The sequence below is a fragment of the Sardina pilchardus genome, chromosome 10, assembly GCF_963854185.1.
Source record: "Sardina pilchardus chromosome 10, fSarPil1.1, whole genome shotgun sequence".
NCBI lineage: Eukaryota > Metazoa > Chordata > Actinopteri > Clupeiformes > Clupeidae > Sardina > Sardina pilchardus.
Genome location: NC_085003.1, coordinates 2,798,535 through 2,814,816, shown reverse-complemented (window position 1 = coordinate 2,814,816; position 16,282 = coordinate 2,798,535). Strand labels below are relative to the sequence as shown.

The 16,282-nt window shown below is 40.9% G+C and overlaps 3 protein-coding genes across 3 annotated transcripts; 2 read left to right on the top strand and 1 right to left on the bottom strand.

Moving 5' to 3' along the window:
- Positions 1–6: 6 nt before the first annotated feature.
- Positions 7–2,044, top strand: fibina (fin bud initiation factor a). Its single transcript, XM_062547110.1, has one exon. It carries the CDS (start codon positions 356–358, stop codon positions 977–979), a length of 624 nt encoding a protein of 207 aa, XP_062403094.1. The 5' UTR covers positions 7–355; the 3' UTR covers positions 980–2,044.
- Positions 2,045–6,137: 4,093 nt separating this feature from the next.
- Positions 6,138–10,707, bottom strand: tmem276a (transmembrane protein 276a). The gene is made up of 4 exons (XM_062547919.1): positions 10,040–10,707; positions 7,910–8,023; positions 7,626–7,763; positions 6,138–7,167 (listed from the first exon to the last, which is right to left on the bottom strand). Exons 1-4 carry the CDS (start codon positions 10,434–10,436, stop codon positions 6,920–6,922), a joined length of 897 nt encoding a protein of 298 aa, XP_062403903.1. The 5' UTR covers positions 10,437–10,707; the 3' UTR covers positions 6,138–6,919.
- A 2,217-nt stretch (positions 10,708–12,924) lies between these two features.
- Positions 12,925–15,916, top strand: spi1a (Spi-1 proto-oncogene a). Its single transcript, XM_062547204.1, has 5 exons — positions 12,925–13,148; positions 13,396–13,483; positions 13,681–13,856; positions 15,001–15,160; positions 15,297–15,916. Exons 1-5 carry the CDS (start codon positions 13,125–13,127, stop codon positions 15,611–15,613), a joined length of 765 nt encoding a protein of 254 aa, XP_062403188.1. The 5' UTR covers positions 12,925–13,124; the 3' UTR covers positions 15,614–15,916.
- The last annotated feature ends 366 nt before the right edge of the window (positions 15,917–16,282 follow it).

The following is a 16,282-nucleotide window of genomic DNA, read 5'->3' as shown; positions in this document are numbered from 1 at the left end:
AGCTGTGCTTGCATTGCTTGGAGGAGACTTTTTTGTTTCCGTTTCAACAGAAAATCTTTCAGTGGTTATGTTTTTTTTGCACTATTGCAACATAGGCCTACAGTCTTCTTGATGCAACATATTTTCTATTCATATTCTTCCTTTTTTTTCTCATAACAGCAGGCAGGGAAAACAGAATAGCCTACTGTATCAGTCTAATACACCAGGCTTAGTGGTACTTGCCCGGGTTAGATTGCTCTCCAGGAAGGTAGTGGCTAAAACAGCACAGCATACAGATGGAGGGCCACAGCGCCTCCGCCACTCAGGACAAGTGAGAACACAGTTCAGACGACGCGCAACTGTGTGGTGAGACGCGATGGCTTCTGGAGCGCTGGCGCTGGTATTTGGGTTGATTTCATTGCCACTTTGTGCTGCTGTTTTTCGGGGACCGTTGCAGCCTGAGATATCAAATGGGACTTTTCATCACTTTTACGTACCAGACGGTGAATACGACGAAAATGACGACCCGGAGAAATGTCAAATGCTCTTCAAATGGTTTGATCGGAGACCTTGCCCCGTGGAGGAGGACCGGGACTCTGTTATCCGCGAGGATTTGATCATAGTCAAGCAGCAAACTGAAGACGCGGCGAGGGTTTTGGAAAGTATTGGGAAAACCATATCATATGATTTGGAGGGCGAAGACAGTTATGGTAAATACCTCAGGCGAGAGATTGTTCAAATTAACGAGGCTTTCGCAAACGTTGAAAAATCCCTTATGGAGCTAGAGGTGAAATTCAAACAAAGTCAGGAGGTAGAGCAAAGAGAAGAAGACGAATTTGCAAGAACTTTTTTGAGTCCGATCCACAACGTCAGAAGCACACTTCAAGAAACTCTGGACATATCTTCTGGTCTTAAGGATAAACATGAACTGATCTCTCTGATTATTCGCAGTCACGGTACGAGGTTAAGTAGGCTAAAAAATGAATACATGAATGTATAGCAGTGGAGCAAAGCGTTGTGTGGCGTGGCTCTGAAAGGAATTAAGTTGTAATCTTATTTTCTTTTTATTGATGAAACTGTTTCTCGCAGTAATGTACATTTGACATTGTGCAGTTCTCTCTTTTTTAACCATAAAGTTGTTATTGGTTCAAGAACCACTAATTTCGTAATTATTTAACAGCCCACTGGTTACAACCTTAATTGTTTTGTTACATTTTGTACCACTGTCCTATATGCTGTGTATTGTTTTCATCTGAGCTTATTTCTTTCACTTTTTTGTCATGAAAAAATATATAAAATATGGCTTGTATTATCTTAGCTGTGATGTCAATTTTGCTATGCAACAGTTTTCAAGTTTCAAGGTGATCATTTGTTTTAAAGAAATGGTCACTTTTGTGTCTGTTCACTTGTCTTGAAGGACCATCACTCTACAGCTAGTTAGGGTTTGAAGTAAAGTTTCCAGATCCCTTTAGCTAATCCAACCCTGTGGCAAGTCCATATCCGTGGATGCTTAGGGCACAACTCAGATGGCCTTCTCTTCTCTGAAGACTGATTCAGAGCTGGCATTTCCTTAGCCACACCAAGGCATGTCTCAAAGTTAAACATGGCTGAGTCGTTTAACCCTATGTGCACCAGAGTCTAGGAAACCACTGTTTCTCCTCCAGTCCTCAGTGGTGTGTTGATGTGCAAGCCCACCTCTAAGTGATGGCCATTACATGCTCAAGCCTGAGAAGCAATCCTGCTCATAAGGTTTTTTTCTCCTTCTCTAAAATAGGCCTGGCTCTCATTCAATGGCGTCTGAGGTCTGTCCATCTGGAGTTAGTTTCCTTTTCTCTGTGTTGCAAAATGGCTGGGACTCATCGCATAGTATAACAATTATGCCAGTTGTCCTTTATATGAATACTAACATGGATCACTTTGAAATTTGAGGGGCTTGTATGCTCAGATGTGTTACCCTGAGGTAGTTATCAAAATTGCCTGATGCTTGTTGATATGGCCCATTACAGTAAAATTAATCTACCACACATCTATTGTGCAATATTGTTGTGCAGTACATTGATTGACAAATGTTGCACAAGTCATTTTGGGTAAAATGATACAATATAAACTAACTGCTACTGTGTTTTATTTTTGGCTCTATGATTTGGCAATGAGAGGTTTTAGGCAGCTTATGTTGTTATTCCGCCATCATCTGTTCCTCCTGTGCTTAATTTCCTGTCACATCTCACTATGGCCTGCAGGATATCAGCCCGCCTTCCTGGAATCTCCCCTTATAAATAAACAAAGAGGAGCCACTGGGTGCGTATTAGGACATGCCAACACCTACTCTCACACACACACACACACACACACACACACACACACACACACTCTCTCTCTCACACACACACGCACAAACAAACACATCACATAGAGAAAGAGAGGAACATACAGAGAAAGAATAAACAAAGTGTTTTGTCAACATTTGCAGAGCCAAGCTGTATCTACAATCACACTAGTGAGCGTGGCCCCCATCTGGCCAGAATGAGATTGCTGATATCTTTGCTTTTAGAAACCTTGGCCAACGTAATCCACCAGCTTTTCTCAATAATACATGCTGTAAAGTCTGTTCTTCTGAAATATGTCACACTTCTTATAGACACTTGTAGACACTTTTTTAAACTTTTTTTCCCTCTCACTGTAAGTCCTAATCCGTTGTCAACTGAACAGAAAATGAAAAGATGAGGGCACTTGCTCAACATAACTGTCTTGAGTAGCGTCAGCAAACAAAGGCCACAGCACAGGGTGAAGTGATATGAGATGATCAAGATAATGGCCCTGTGCATGCTGGGAAACGGAGAGCAGATTGGTTGTCGGCAGACTGGCTGAGTGCGATTTCCTCTGTCTGGCTTGCCTGAGAGCCCCTCTCCCCCTGAGGGACCCCAATCCAAACACAGTGGACCACACGCTGTAAGTGATCTGCCCCAGCCACCTCGGCATGCCAAGCCTAATGCTCTCTCTGCACACAGCCCAGAGTGAGGAGCACATTCTGTAAAGTCAACATTTCAGAAATGTCAGGATTTAATAGTGTTCGGAAAATTAAAATCTTCCATATTAGCAGTTTTGGAATGAATAGAGTTCTAATGCATAATGACAGTGGTCCACAGTTCTTGGTCACAGCACACAGTGTTTAAAACCTCAAGCACTTTCTTACAGAAAACATTTTAGAAAGGAGCCTTAATGAAAGCGGTGCATTCCTTATCTAGGATGAAGGCCAAGTGTAAGATGAAAACTGAGATGATAGACATTTATAAAATTGCTACTTACTTTATCTTTGAGGACTCTTATTTCACCACAAGAATAAGCAGTTATGTTGAAATGAATAAGTCAAGAGTGGAGTGCGCTGCGCTGGAGTGGAAATGAGAGGCCACAGTGCCGACCTTTGAAACACTTTTTCTTTGGTGATTTTAAATGAGTCGGATGCCTGACTGTATTTACATACTTTAAAGAATGTTGCCTCCATAAACATCACAGAGATTAGGTTGAAAAGATAAAACAAATAAACAGTTCAAAAGTTCAAACCTGTGTGGAAAAAAAAAAAAAAGTTTTTAAAGCCTTTAATAGCCCTTTGCTGATTCATCTAGCAAAAAATTAACAACAGCACAAACTTCCAGAGAAAAGAATGTAGCTGAAACTTTTCAGGCTCAGTTACAGTATTCACGCAATTGGGATTCTTCTCTCTCTCTCTCCAACTTAATTTCTGTTGTCCTCTGCTATTGCTCCGAAAAACTTCAAATGTATTATAATCGATTGAGATAGATAGACAGATACTTTCTTGATCCCCAAGGGGAAATTCCTATTGACCTCACAGCACAGCACAACAAAGCTCCGTCCCTTATTATTTTAAGAACATTAACTTGTCTAAGTTAACTTGGTTAAGTTTAGTTGTTATACAGTATTACACAGAATCTCTTTATTACATGTATTTGAATATGAAACATCTGTTGACTGTACTTTTCTTTCCTACATGTCTTTGGTGTGTCCTGCACACTTAAGCCTCACAATCCCTCCACATTTTCCACCACTCATTAAATTGCATCTATTGTGGTTATTTCAATTTTGAAAAGCCACTGTGCAGACTCTCTGCTTGTTTATGCCAAGCCCGAGACTCTGTTTGACCGTGTGGCCAGTGGCCATCTCTATGGCAAGGTCATGAATTGGTTGTATTTTCTTCTCCTCTCCTTCCCCATCATGAGTGCTCTTGCTAACCCCATGGTATGACAAAAATGCCCTAGCACAAGGTCAGAGGCTAGCCGCCGCCCCGCCGACACATGGCAGGCTGACTTTGGCCCATTCATTTATGTGCTCTATTCCACCATACATAAATCTTGTGCTGCTTTGCTTTTCAGACATCCCATCTTTTCCCGTGTGAAGAATTCATATGGAAGGCCTATTCAGTTGCCACGTGGCCACATTTTGTCTGAAATGTGTAGTTGCATTTTCAGTGAATTTCAAATGGTGTCAATATACCCTCATCAAAATGGGCCATGTGACATATTCCCATGGTTGTCTTGGTGGTGATATTCTGTATTGATGCCTGTGCAACCCGGTAAGAGGCATTTGTTTCTTTGAGATTATGAATTTATTCTGCAGCAGTTTGTTTCAAAGTCAAAGTTCAGATCTGACATCAATCACTGACATGACAACTGACAAAACAAGATCAATGCATCCTGGATCTTCAATAAAACTCAACAAAAACACCTCTTCACCAACTTTTTTCACTCATTGAATCCTATTTGATTAGTTATGTCCGGCTGATTCAGCTGATACTGGAGGGGCCTGATGGAATTCTGAACAGGAAGTTCAACAGAACAGGAGGTGAACAGAAGTAGCTGACTGTCTTCACTTACATAAGAGAAGAGTTCTCTCATAGAAACCAAGTTCATGCACTTTTTGATTAAAATATCAGAACGCCAGGTTTGTTCACAGCAATGTCATAGTGATGTAAAACTGATGTCTAAGATGTTTATTTTTCAGCTGTACCATGATGGAAGCGGTCATCCCTGGGAGATGAGAAACATTCTTGCATCTACGACAGTGTTTGTTAAACTCCTGTCAGGAAGATTTAATGGAGACTGAAGAGCTCTTGCACCGAAAATAAACAGTGATGGATTGGGTGAAACTGCTCATTCTGCTGTAATACATGCTGGCAAGTTCTGCAGGCCAATTTTATCTTTTAATAAACTTCTTCAGATATTGAGGTTGGAACATGAATATTTTCTGGCCCAAGTTATTCACATTCACATTCTCATCAATTTTAGGTGAAGATATGATATGGCAAAACATAAAGAGATGGAGAGCAAGTGTCACATTTTGCCAGAGCCTTTCAAAGTGGGCCCAACGCCCAGTTTTCTGAGCACGGCCCTGGATCATGTCAGCATCAACTCTGAGAACGTTTCATTAAAATATGCTTAGCTCTTCTACATGTCATCTTTAACACAACAGAGCTTATGACAGGGGGTGGAGATACATGCTGCCAGCTGTTAACAATATGAACACATTTTTTTGTCATGATTGCCATTTATTATAAAACAGCATTCGATAAAAGATTGGAATTTGTTTACTGCCTCACTGAAAGTCCCAGGAGATGGCCAAAAATGTTGAGTATGATGCCATTATACAGACCACATCGTAAAAGCATAATCCAAGCACCACAATGTATGCCAACAAAACTCAAGTCAAGTCAAGTGAAAATTTGTTTTAAAAATCCTTGATTAGTTTAGAAACAGATCACAATTTTCTGCTGACTGAAATGTTTTCCAGTTCTGCTAAATTTGTGATTTTCAGACTATGAGTCTGATCTATGAGTGGCCTTTGATGTGTTATCTTATACTGCGTCTGTAAAATCATAGTATTATTATAACACACTAATTTGAGACACAGATAAGTGTACATGTGGGAGGAGTATCCCACCACATCACTTATCATTGTATGCTATTCATGCCTGTTATTGGGCACTTAACCAGGCCTGGAAAATAATCCTAAACATCCTTAATCAAGCCCTGTTATTATTCGTTTAACCTGTTTCTGACAGGGAGCTGTTATTCCGAAAGTCCATTCTACTCTTCCCAATTCTATGTTGAGGAGTATACTGTACTTCAAAACAAAAAGACTTTGAGGACTGTTCTATTAAAGATCTTAATTTATTCTTGTTATCTTTCAAACATGGGTTTGTGCCTTCACAACCATTCCTGACCCTGCATCACAATACTGTACATTTACTCTAAAAACAAACGATCATATAAACAGGGTTACATTTACACATACTGCATTAGAAATGAACGGACAAGTATGTACTCATGATGTATACTTCACTCTTTTCAGTCTCATGTATCCTTTTGTGCTCTTAATTGTTTTTATCCAGTCATTTTAAAGTGTACAACAAATGATATGACGATACAGGAAGACATGAGAGATTTTTTTGTTTATACAACAGGCAACATAAAGACAAATAAAAAAAACACCTAACTAAAAACCTAACCTGCCAATTTCTAAAACAGCTCCCTGCTTGATATCCTCTGAGACAAAGGAGACAAATAAAGAACAGATGAGTTGAAGAAAGAGTGAACCAGAGAGGGCGTCTTGGGGGAGAGAGAGAGAAGATAGAGTGAACCAGAGAGGGCGTCTTGAGGGGAGAGAGAGAGAGAGACAGAGAAAGAGCACCATTGTAACACAGAACATCTTCAGTAAAACATCACTTTGCCAAAAACAGGTCCCAGTGGACCCAGCGCCCAACTGTACATGTCCTCCTCTAGTCCACGTGGCTCTCCATGTCTGAGTGGGTGAAAGTCAGCCTTTCAGTCTTCCTCTGCTGCTCCGGGGGGGAAGGGGGGGTCTCTTTGTTCTGTAAGCAGCGGGGATGAGCGCGGGGCCCTGGTGCTCGGGGCGGCCCCTGCGCCTGTCACACGATGCCGTTCTCCTGCCGCGGCTTGTGCGTGACCGTGCTCTGGGGCGTGTGCAGCGACGGGGCCAGCGTGCACAGGAAGCCGGCCAGCAGGGTGAGCCCCAGCCCCCCCCAGGCGCTGAACATGGACCAGCCGTAGCCGTGGCTGATGTCCTCGGGCAGGCCGTACACGTAGCGCGGGTAGCGCGACAGCTGGAAGTTAATGCCGGCCACGCACGTGCACAGGGAGATGATGCAGCAGGTTCCTGTGGGAAACACAGAGCTTCACGTCACACTTTGGCCTTTTAATGCTCAACACTGACACCTCCTATCTTACAATCAGCACCTTGGCTTTTTGATGAAAATAAAATGATTGAAAGCAAACATTATTTTATGAATATTGTTCTTCTATGCACAATTCACGCTACTTTAAATCTTGTGTGAAAGTCATTTCTAGTATTTGGTGGTCAGTCACTCTATTTAACAATGTGCGGTGACTTCAGTCCCACTTACAGCAAGAAATGTAAGGGCCTCATCCCTTCTCTTCACCACAAACGTACATACATTTAGTAAAAAGAGCAAGCTTTTCCTTACGCTCATAGCATCACAACAACCATGTATAGCACTGGGACTTGCTTGTAGTGCTGGTTCAATTCCGATACTGCACTGCCCTCTAGTGGTGTGCTACCTACATTGCATGGCATTCTACCTGAGCTCCACTCACCTCCCATTAAGAACAACAGGCCAGCTACATACTGCATCAGCTCATTTTGTTTGCAGCAACCCAGGAGTCCTACCATCCAGCCAAACAGAATGATGGACACAGCCATTCCTATGAAGCCAGCAGTCATTCTCTGCAAGTCTGGAAAGAGTTGACAACAACATCATCATTTTTTGACCATGGGAGAGGTTTTATTCAACCTTTATTTTGACCTGTAGAAGTAGGAGATGCAAAATGAGGTGCCAACTGCTCTCATGGCTCTCCTGGTTGTGTGTAGGAGAACTTACGCAGAGCGTGCCACTCATCTTGGCGTATAGTCTTGGTGATGTTGATGGGCAGGTCACGGGGAATAGTGGCTGAGGAGTAGTAGTACTTCACTGGAGTACAGCGCTGAAGCAGACCTAAAGAAACACAACGTGTGAGGTCTTGGTCTGTCTGTAAATCCATCAACTACGTGCACATTAAGAATGAACAGAGTCCAGGTGAGGATGCACACCCATGGTCTATGCCCCACCACCGCACCTACAGTATGTGGAGCAGATCAGGATGGATGGCCACATCACATGAACACGGCAAGAACCATTTAGAGCCAGACAGCATAAAGCATGGGTACCACCCTGGTGTACACGCCATACACTGTCAGCTTTGTCCCAGCTCCCTTTTCTGTTCCGGTCATGTAAATCACCAATAAAGTATCTTACAGTGGAGTAGGATGACTTAGATTTGTTGTACTTTGAAAGCTCCAATGACATGCTTACGCACACAGTACTGACTTTTAAGAAAGCTTTCGAACTTTTGAATTGCTTCCTTTATCAACAGGCCACAGACATTTTAAGTCACAGATTATTTTACAGTATATACCAGAATTATTCTGGATTGCTGCTTTAACATAATCTGCAGCATCTATGGCATCCGGTTGATTGACATTGTGTTTGTAATGTTCAGACTTTGGGTTCTGTTCATTTGACCATGTATTATGGAACAATAAATTGAGTGTACAATAAATATGAACTCCTGCAAGCTTGTTCTATATCGACTTGTTCCCACACAAAACTGTTCAAACAGTGAGCCGAATGTAGCTATCGTCCTATAAATTAACAAAGTAACTTTTACATTAATTACATATAACCAGCTTTGAACAAAAATAATCAATTTAGCTATTTGAATCCCTATTTGATTGGTCAGACTTGATAAAGAGGTAGTTACACCTGTGGCTGACAGCCATTACCTAAAATATTATACCATTTTATTAATACATAGTAAACAACTAAAATGTTACAATATTATTTCAAATAAATGCAGGGAATACTTCTGCTTTATGCCATATACTCTCATATTTCATATTACACAGTGGCAGGAATACCCCGAAGACCATATTGTGCTATTCTGCTTCTGTACTCTACCGCAAAGTTGAAAGATTTCTGAAAGATTATTTCCTGTGCGTTCAAAATTAAGCCATAAGCCTACTTTGATAGAGATACAGCAAATAATACATAACTTATTGGTAAACATTGAGAAAATGTTTAATTGTTGCGCTTTGCAGACCAAAGGGCAATGTACCAGCTGCAGGTGTGTGCAGAACTAAGTGTGTTGGGTGCTATTACAAACTAAGTGTGTTATGAGTGCTATTTTAAAACAATAGCATTTTTGGCCTAACAAAAGGTGGTTTCATTTGATACTTGAGGAGATGCACAGATCCCAGTTCTGAGGTCCATGTGACTGCCCCAAAGCCACACAGCCATAAAAGTGATTATTTATGGGGTATGATGGGGTAGTCAAAAGGATATCCATAATTACTCATACAACACTGAACAACAGTGGACCTCAATCAACATGCATTATGCCCTGAGCATTGGGCCTAAATGTCCATTGGGCCTTGGTGAAGGCTGGCCCATGGCTGCTCTGGAAATACCAGGGAGCTTAGGCAGAAGCTGCATTTAAGTACAGATCTGGGCAAACTGGGTTGAATTCAGGGTTGACATCCCAAGAGTCATCAGACTCGGGGTGAGACAAAAAAAACAAAAAAAACAAAAAACACACACACACTCACAAAAAAAACAGTTGCCAATCGAACGTTTGGTTCCTAGCCGTTCAAAAATCAGGACCTTGGATAGCGTCCAACACCCCGCTAGCCATATGAACTTCAATTGTTGGTTCATTGACCCTCACATTAGCTATCTAAAAGACACACAAACACAACTGAAATAATAATAATAATATATATTTTTAAAAAACATTTTAAAAAAAAAACCAAATCATAGAAGCTCATTCACAACAGGCTACATCACATAGGCTACCGTAGTAGCATAAACAACACGATGGCGCATGGGGTAACTGGAGCGTAACGGTATTGTTTAAATAATCTCTTGACGTGATTTGCAATGGACCCAGGATTAGAGACAAATGACAAATCCTACCTTTGAATATCAATTCCTCATTTTCTAGATCAAAACCTGCCCGGTGACACTTTCTCCACAATCCGGTTACAGTTGAGTTAAAACGCCGACTGCAGCGGGATTCTATGACCGCAGCTGGAGCTATAGATTCCCGTCTAACCCGCAAAAGAGCCCCTTCAGTGGTCTTCGTCCTTTCGCCCACATTTCCATTTGGATGCATCCGTAAAGGAAGGTTTTGATTTGAAATATAAATAAATCCAGGGTCAATCCTTTTACTGGCGTATTTTTTGCATCTTTCTCTGTGCCGTCTCGCATCAGTCTCGTACCAGTAGTCTGTGCTTATGGCCATTGTCAACAGTCCCAGAGCACAGAAGGCCAAGAACAGTCCGGCAGCTGTTAATATCCTCATGGTGGCCATGTTCGGAGTCCGCTTGAGAGCCCGGGTTTATCTGAGACGTGTATGCCGCGGTAGCAATTTTATCCCGGGACAGAAATTACGGTTTGCAAAGCATCCCCCAATTCACTGCCAAAATAGGCATCGACTAGGTCGCACAAAAGACCCATAGGTCTATCATTTGAGACATTTTAGCCCTGCATGGTAAAGCTGTTTTTGTTGTATTAAGATGAGACAGACATTTTTTTCTCACCACCTGAGCTGCTTCCGATATAGACTCGCATCTGATGCTAGCCAATGCTGCGAGGGGACAGCTGATGAAACCTCTTCGGATTCGTCCGGACAGCGAGTTGCGAACATCTGATTACATGTATCCAAGTTAACATGCAAAATAATTCGAATGCCTTCATGAATTTAGGTTGCAACAGCTAACGCATTCATTTCACTTTCACGATTCAAGCTAAAATAATAATAATAATAATAATAATAATAATAATAATAATAATAATGGAATTACCATCAATCGTGATAACCCATTTTAGCGAAGTTGTCTCCATTGTTCCAAAAGTAGCCTAGGCATCATTTCAGTTTTAATGTAGCCTAATTAATTGCAGCCAGCCTTTTGGTTGGGCTTTGATTCTGACCAAAAATAATAGAGCGTAGCCCTGTAGGAGGATTGGTTTCGACGAGCCCTAGAGAACCAAAATATTTCAGCCAATTCCACTTCTCTTTTTGTGATGCATGAAAGAAAGTCATGATTGCATTGACTAAAAATGGAGACGTTCCTGTTCTTTCTCAATATTAAAAAAATATAAGGTTGCAATAGTGACAATGGTATTACCAAATGTAATCCTCATGCTATTGGACTTAAAATACTCTGTTTAGGCCGTCAAACATGATTGTAACATGTTTGAACAATTAACATTTTGATCTCTCATTTCAACAGATGTCCAATATACAGTTGCTTAGTCATGGATTTGTTGGAATGGCATCTACAGTTGGCTTGAGGCAGGAGGCAGGAAATGTACCTTGACAGATCAAAAGGAAAGACACTATGCAAGCTTGCCTTGTACACAAACAAACGTAGGCCTACACATGCATGCACGCGCACACACACACACACACACACACACACACACACACACACAGAGAGAGAGAGAGAGAACATGTGCAGTTGTCTCCCCTTTTTGTGTGATATGTGGCCAGGTTACTCTCTCTCTATCTCTCTGTCTCTCTGTGTGTGTGTGTGTGCGTGCGTGCGTGCGTGCGTGCGTGTGAGAGTGTGTGTGTGTGTGTGTGTGTGTGTGTGTGTGTGTGTGTGTGTGTGTGTGTGTGTGTGTGTGTGTGTGTGTGTGTGTGTGTGTGTGTGTGTGTGTGTGTGTGTGTGTGTGTGTCTACTTCTCCAAAAGCCTTGATCCCACGACAGGGTCCTCAGCTTCAACTGGGCATCTCAGGCAGAAGGCCATCAGCAGGTAACAGCATGTCAACTGCTTTGATTCGGCTCCTCTGTCCCCACGCTCCCATGTGAGAACATTACCGTCTCAGGCAGATTCCCAGATCAACATGGAGCTATGAGAATTATTGTGAGGTTGTGAAATATGACAGACTTCCTGCTTTAGAAAACACCAAAGCAAAATCAGCTGTTGGGAAAACAGCACCATGTAGTTATGCTGATGGGAGACTGTTGACAGACTGCTTTAGTATATTTGATTTCAAAGTAGGCCAATTTGATAACACAGCTCTTCATTATCACATAAAATAACACAAAACACCTTGTAAGTTGTTAGACCAAGAGAGAGTGGAGACATTGAAATGCATCAGTGTAATGTTTTTCATGTAACCTTCATTCTATAAGGTTGGGTCTTGCACTTGACATAAACCTGATTCTAAAGAAAACCTGCTCAGAGTACAGAAGTCGATGGCTGACCATCCAGATTAGAAAAGACACTGCTTACGATAATGTGAATAAATGAACTAAAAATAAAAATGATGTACTTTCTGAGACTAGTACCATTTTCTGTCCTTGGTGTGACCGTCAGTATACTGAAACTGTGGCTACTTCCTCATGGGTGATGTTATAGTGCTTTGTTATAGTGACCAAAAAGCAGAACAAGTCACTTTCCATACTTCACTTTTGGCTAACTCCCTATCACTGACAGCATGGATGTCTGGGTTGTTTGCATGATTGCAGATTGAGTCTCCACATTGTTGAATAACCTCTCGAGAAAACTTTTTTGCAAATGTTTGAATTTTTACCATTAGAAAAGCTTGTTTATCATCTGATATAACTTTCACCACTGATCATATCTTGGATAGTTGCCCCTATTTGGACAGAATGTGTACATTCACAGTATCTATTAGAAAACACGTACTTATTCCTATCTGAGTAAGCGAAATAACTCCCTTAAACCACTTCATCTGACTCAACACTGTTTAATGTCACGTGACCTCAGCAAGCATCAAAATGACAGAAGCAGTACTGCATCACCCTTTAAAAACAGCGTTGAGGAACTTGTGATTAGAACAGAGCACAGTTTTCACTTTCATCATTGTTCTCGTTAAATTCAACAAGGATTACAGCAGGAATCTAAGATATACAACACACTAAAACTAAGACGTTATTTAGTGCTCTGTCTGGAAAGAAGAAAGAAAGAAGAAAGATTAATTCATCGATTGATACGATTTTGAAGTCTGCTTGTTTTGAAGGACCGAATGGAGAGCTATGTTATCACCTCTGTAAGTTTTAGTTTTCATATTTGTGTATCACTACAATGTGTACTTTCATTTATTGTTTGCTGTAAATATGAATACATTACGTAGCATTTTATAAATCATGAACTGGATGATTTTCATCATGAGTTTGATTCTATGTATATCGTGTTAATAGCCCCTGAACACTGTGAAATAATACTGTGAAAATGTATGCTTGTTGACTAAATGTATAACTGTTCATATATTATTGCTATTGATGTTCCTATTCAAGCCTTCAGAAGACTTGCTTCACTATGACCGTGATCAGTGTCAGCCAGTGTACGATCTCTATTCCCTCTCTGAAGTAAATGGCCATGGGGGTAAGTGCACCAGGTGGATATGAAAGTTACAAATGCGTAGTGATCTCAGCACTGAAATAATGTGAGTGTGTAAGCTATGTAGCATCGCAAAGATTGGATATGGATTGCATTGGAATATAGGATATTATGACTACAATTGTGTCATCACAACATCAAATGTCAGTACACTTTCTAACTTTCTAACTGTCTCTCTATAGTACAGAATGGGTGGGAATGCCATCCTGTCCATATGCAGTACAACGACAGTGGATTGCCTCCTGGATATCACTTCACCGAGCTTCACCCTACTCCATATCATTATGGTGATGTGGAATCTCTGCATCATCCCTTAGAACAAACATTTGCTGGACATTCCACTGACATTCCTCCACAGGTAAGAACTCATCAGCCCACAAGATATTCCCCTGGCAAAATCTACTTGTGTGGAAATAATGTCAATTAGAAATCTAGAAAGACATGTTGATTGGGGCAGAGTTGGAGATTTTATGTGTACTTGTACAGCTCTCTGGAGGCTGACTGTTGCAGAACACAGAATTTTCAACAGAATGTTGATGCCAGAACAAAATAAGCTTTTTTCCCCATACATCTACAGTCAACATACTGAATCTGTAGGACCTCAGACAAATCACTTTTTACACATAATTTCTAGCTATTTATGCCAACATCTACATTACTACTACTCCTGAGAGACAAGTCAAATCTCTTCTGCATGCAATTGCTTTTCCATTTCACTTTCATTATTCAGAAGCAGTCTGTTCCAATGACATAATTTCTCAACAATTAGCCGAGGTTACACTGATTTTGGCAAATTCTTAATCAGCTGTGAAGTTGATACACGGGGCAGTTAATATGGTAATATGGTTTTGTTTTTTACCTGCCAACACACAGGTAATTACTGTAGATGTATGTGGTTTGTGCATTCAAAGCAATTTAGCATATTCACAAATGTTTCACTTGGAATTCCATGTTGTCTTCACATTATTAGAAAATAGATTTTCTTTTTAACATAGGCCTCATGGAGCTACTGTTGCGTAGGCTCATGGTATTTACATGCTCCTCAGTGTTACTTCCTCTTTCTGTTTTGGATCTGAGTGTTCTCAAGAAAGCCATCTAACTAAACTCACATTTGTGAAAATAATTTCCCCTGTTTAAATTTCATTGTTGCCCTGGACTGTTTACCAAGGAACTTATGACATTTGTTTCCCTACTGGCATGTTTTTCAATTTCAAACAACAGTGAGACATCCAAACAAGCAAACAAGCAAGTTTAACACTTCAATTTAGATGTTAAACAAATACAACTTATGAAGTTTATACGCTCTATGTCTGTCTGAGTTCAGGAAATGGAAATTGAGGAGATGACTTCAGCTGTGAAGATTTGGAATCTGAATTGTGGGATTTGTGTTGTGAATAGTGTTTAGTGTCGAATAGACTACTTTCACTGACCTTATACGATCAATGCAGTCAACCTCAGCATCATGTGAGCGTCTTGTTGACAGCCAGACATGTGCTCCACAGGCCCTGTATTACCACCAGCAGCAGCAGCAGCAGCACTCCCCTGCTGCCCGGTGCAGCACAGACGAGGAGGAGCCAGGAGGCCGGAGCCCCCCGTTAGAGGTGTCTGAGGGGGAGGAGGTGCACTCAGAGCACCATACCCACTGCCTGGGCTCCGTAACCAGTAAGCACTCCTATTAGCTATAAAGGGCCCAATCATCCATGAGACAGATAGAGTTGTAAAATCCTAACAAAATCAAGAACATACTGATCTAGAGCTGAACATATTTGTGAGTTTGAAATCACAATCATGTTTTTAGGAAACAACAAGAAACTGCGGCTGTATCAATTTTTGCTGGACCTACTGAGGACTGGTGATATGAAGGATAGCATCTGGTGGGTGGACAGAGAAAGGGGGATGTTCCAGTTCTCCTCCAAACACAAGGAAGCTCTAGCCAACCGCTGGGGGATTCAGAAGGGCAACAGGAAAATGATGACCTACCAAAAAATGGCCAGGGCCCTGAGAAATTATGGAAAAACCGGAGAAATTCAAAAGGTCAAGCGAAAATTGACATATCAATTCAGTGGAGAGGTACTGCAAAGACTACTACCCACTAATAGAAGACAGTATAACTAGCCGACTGATGAACACTGGACCACAATCACTGTTGTATTATTGATCATTTTTGCCTTTAGACATTTCTCTGCATCTAATACAATGTAATGGCAAGAATTGGCAGAAAAGCCAAAAGTCAGCGTATTGTCATTTCATATCCTACTTCCACAATGGTATACAATAAAAGTACAGGTCATGATACATACATCTTAGTGTTAGGCTATATCAACACTCAGACCAGCTTTATGAATGAAATTGTCTTTCACTGTTAAAACATAATTATGACAATGTGTGCCATTATTCATTAAACATATGTGAATACTCCATGTTTCTGAATGCAATTTCATTGTCTAAGTCTGTTATAGATTGTCCTTATCAATGTAACAAGTAATAAGGCTATTATTCAGAACATTGGAGCAATGCATTATGGGATATACTGAAGTGACAATGAAGATTGTTGCAGTCCAGCTCCTTACCTCAATCAAAACATTATGGAGCAGAATTTATAGTGACGTACTGTAGGCCGGAATCCTCAAGGCCTAATTTAGGCCTGTTAGCTGAATAGACTGTGATTTTTTCTTGAATAAATAGGCATAGTCTACATATTTTAAGCAAACGTAATTGATAATTTCACTGTTAAATAACACAATACGAAACAATAACACAATAGGCTACAATATTTTGGAGAAT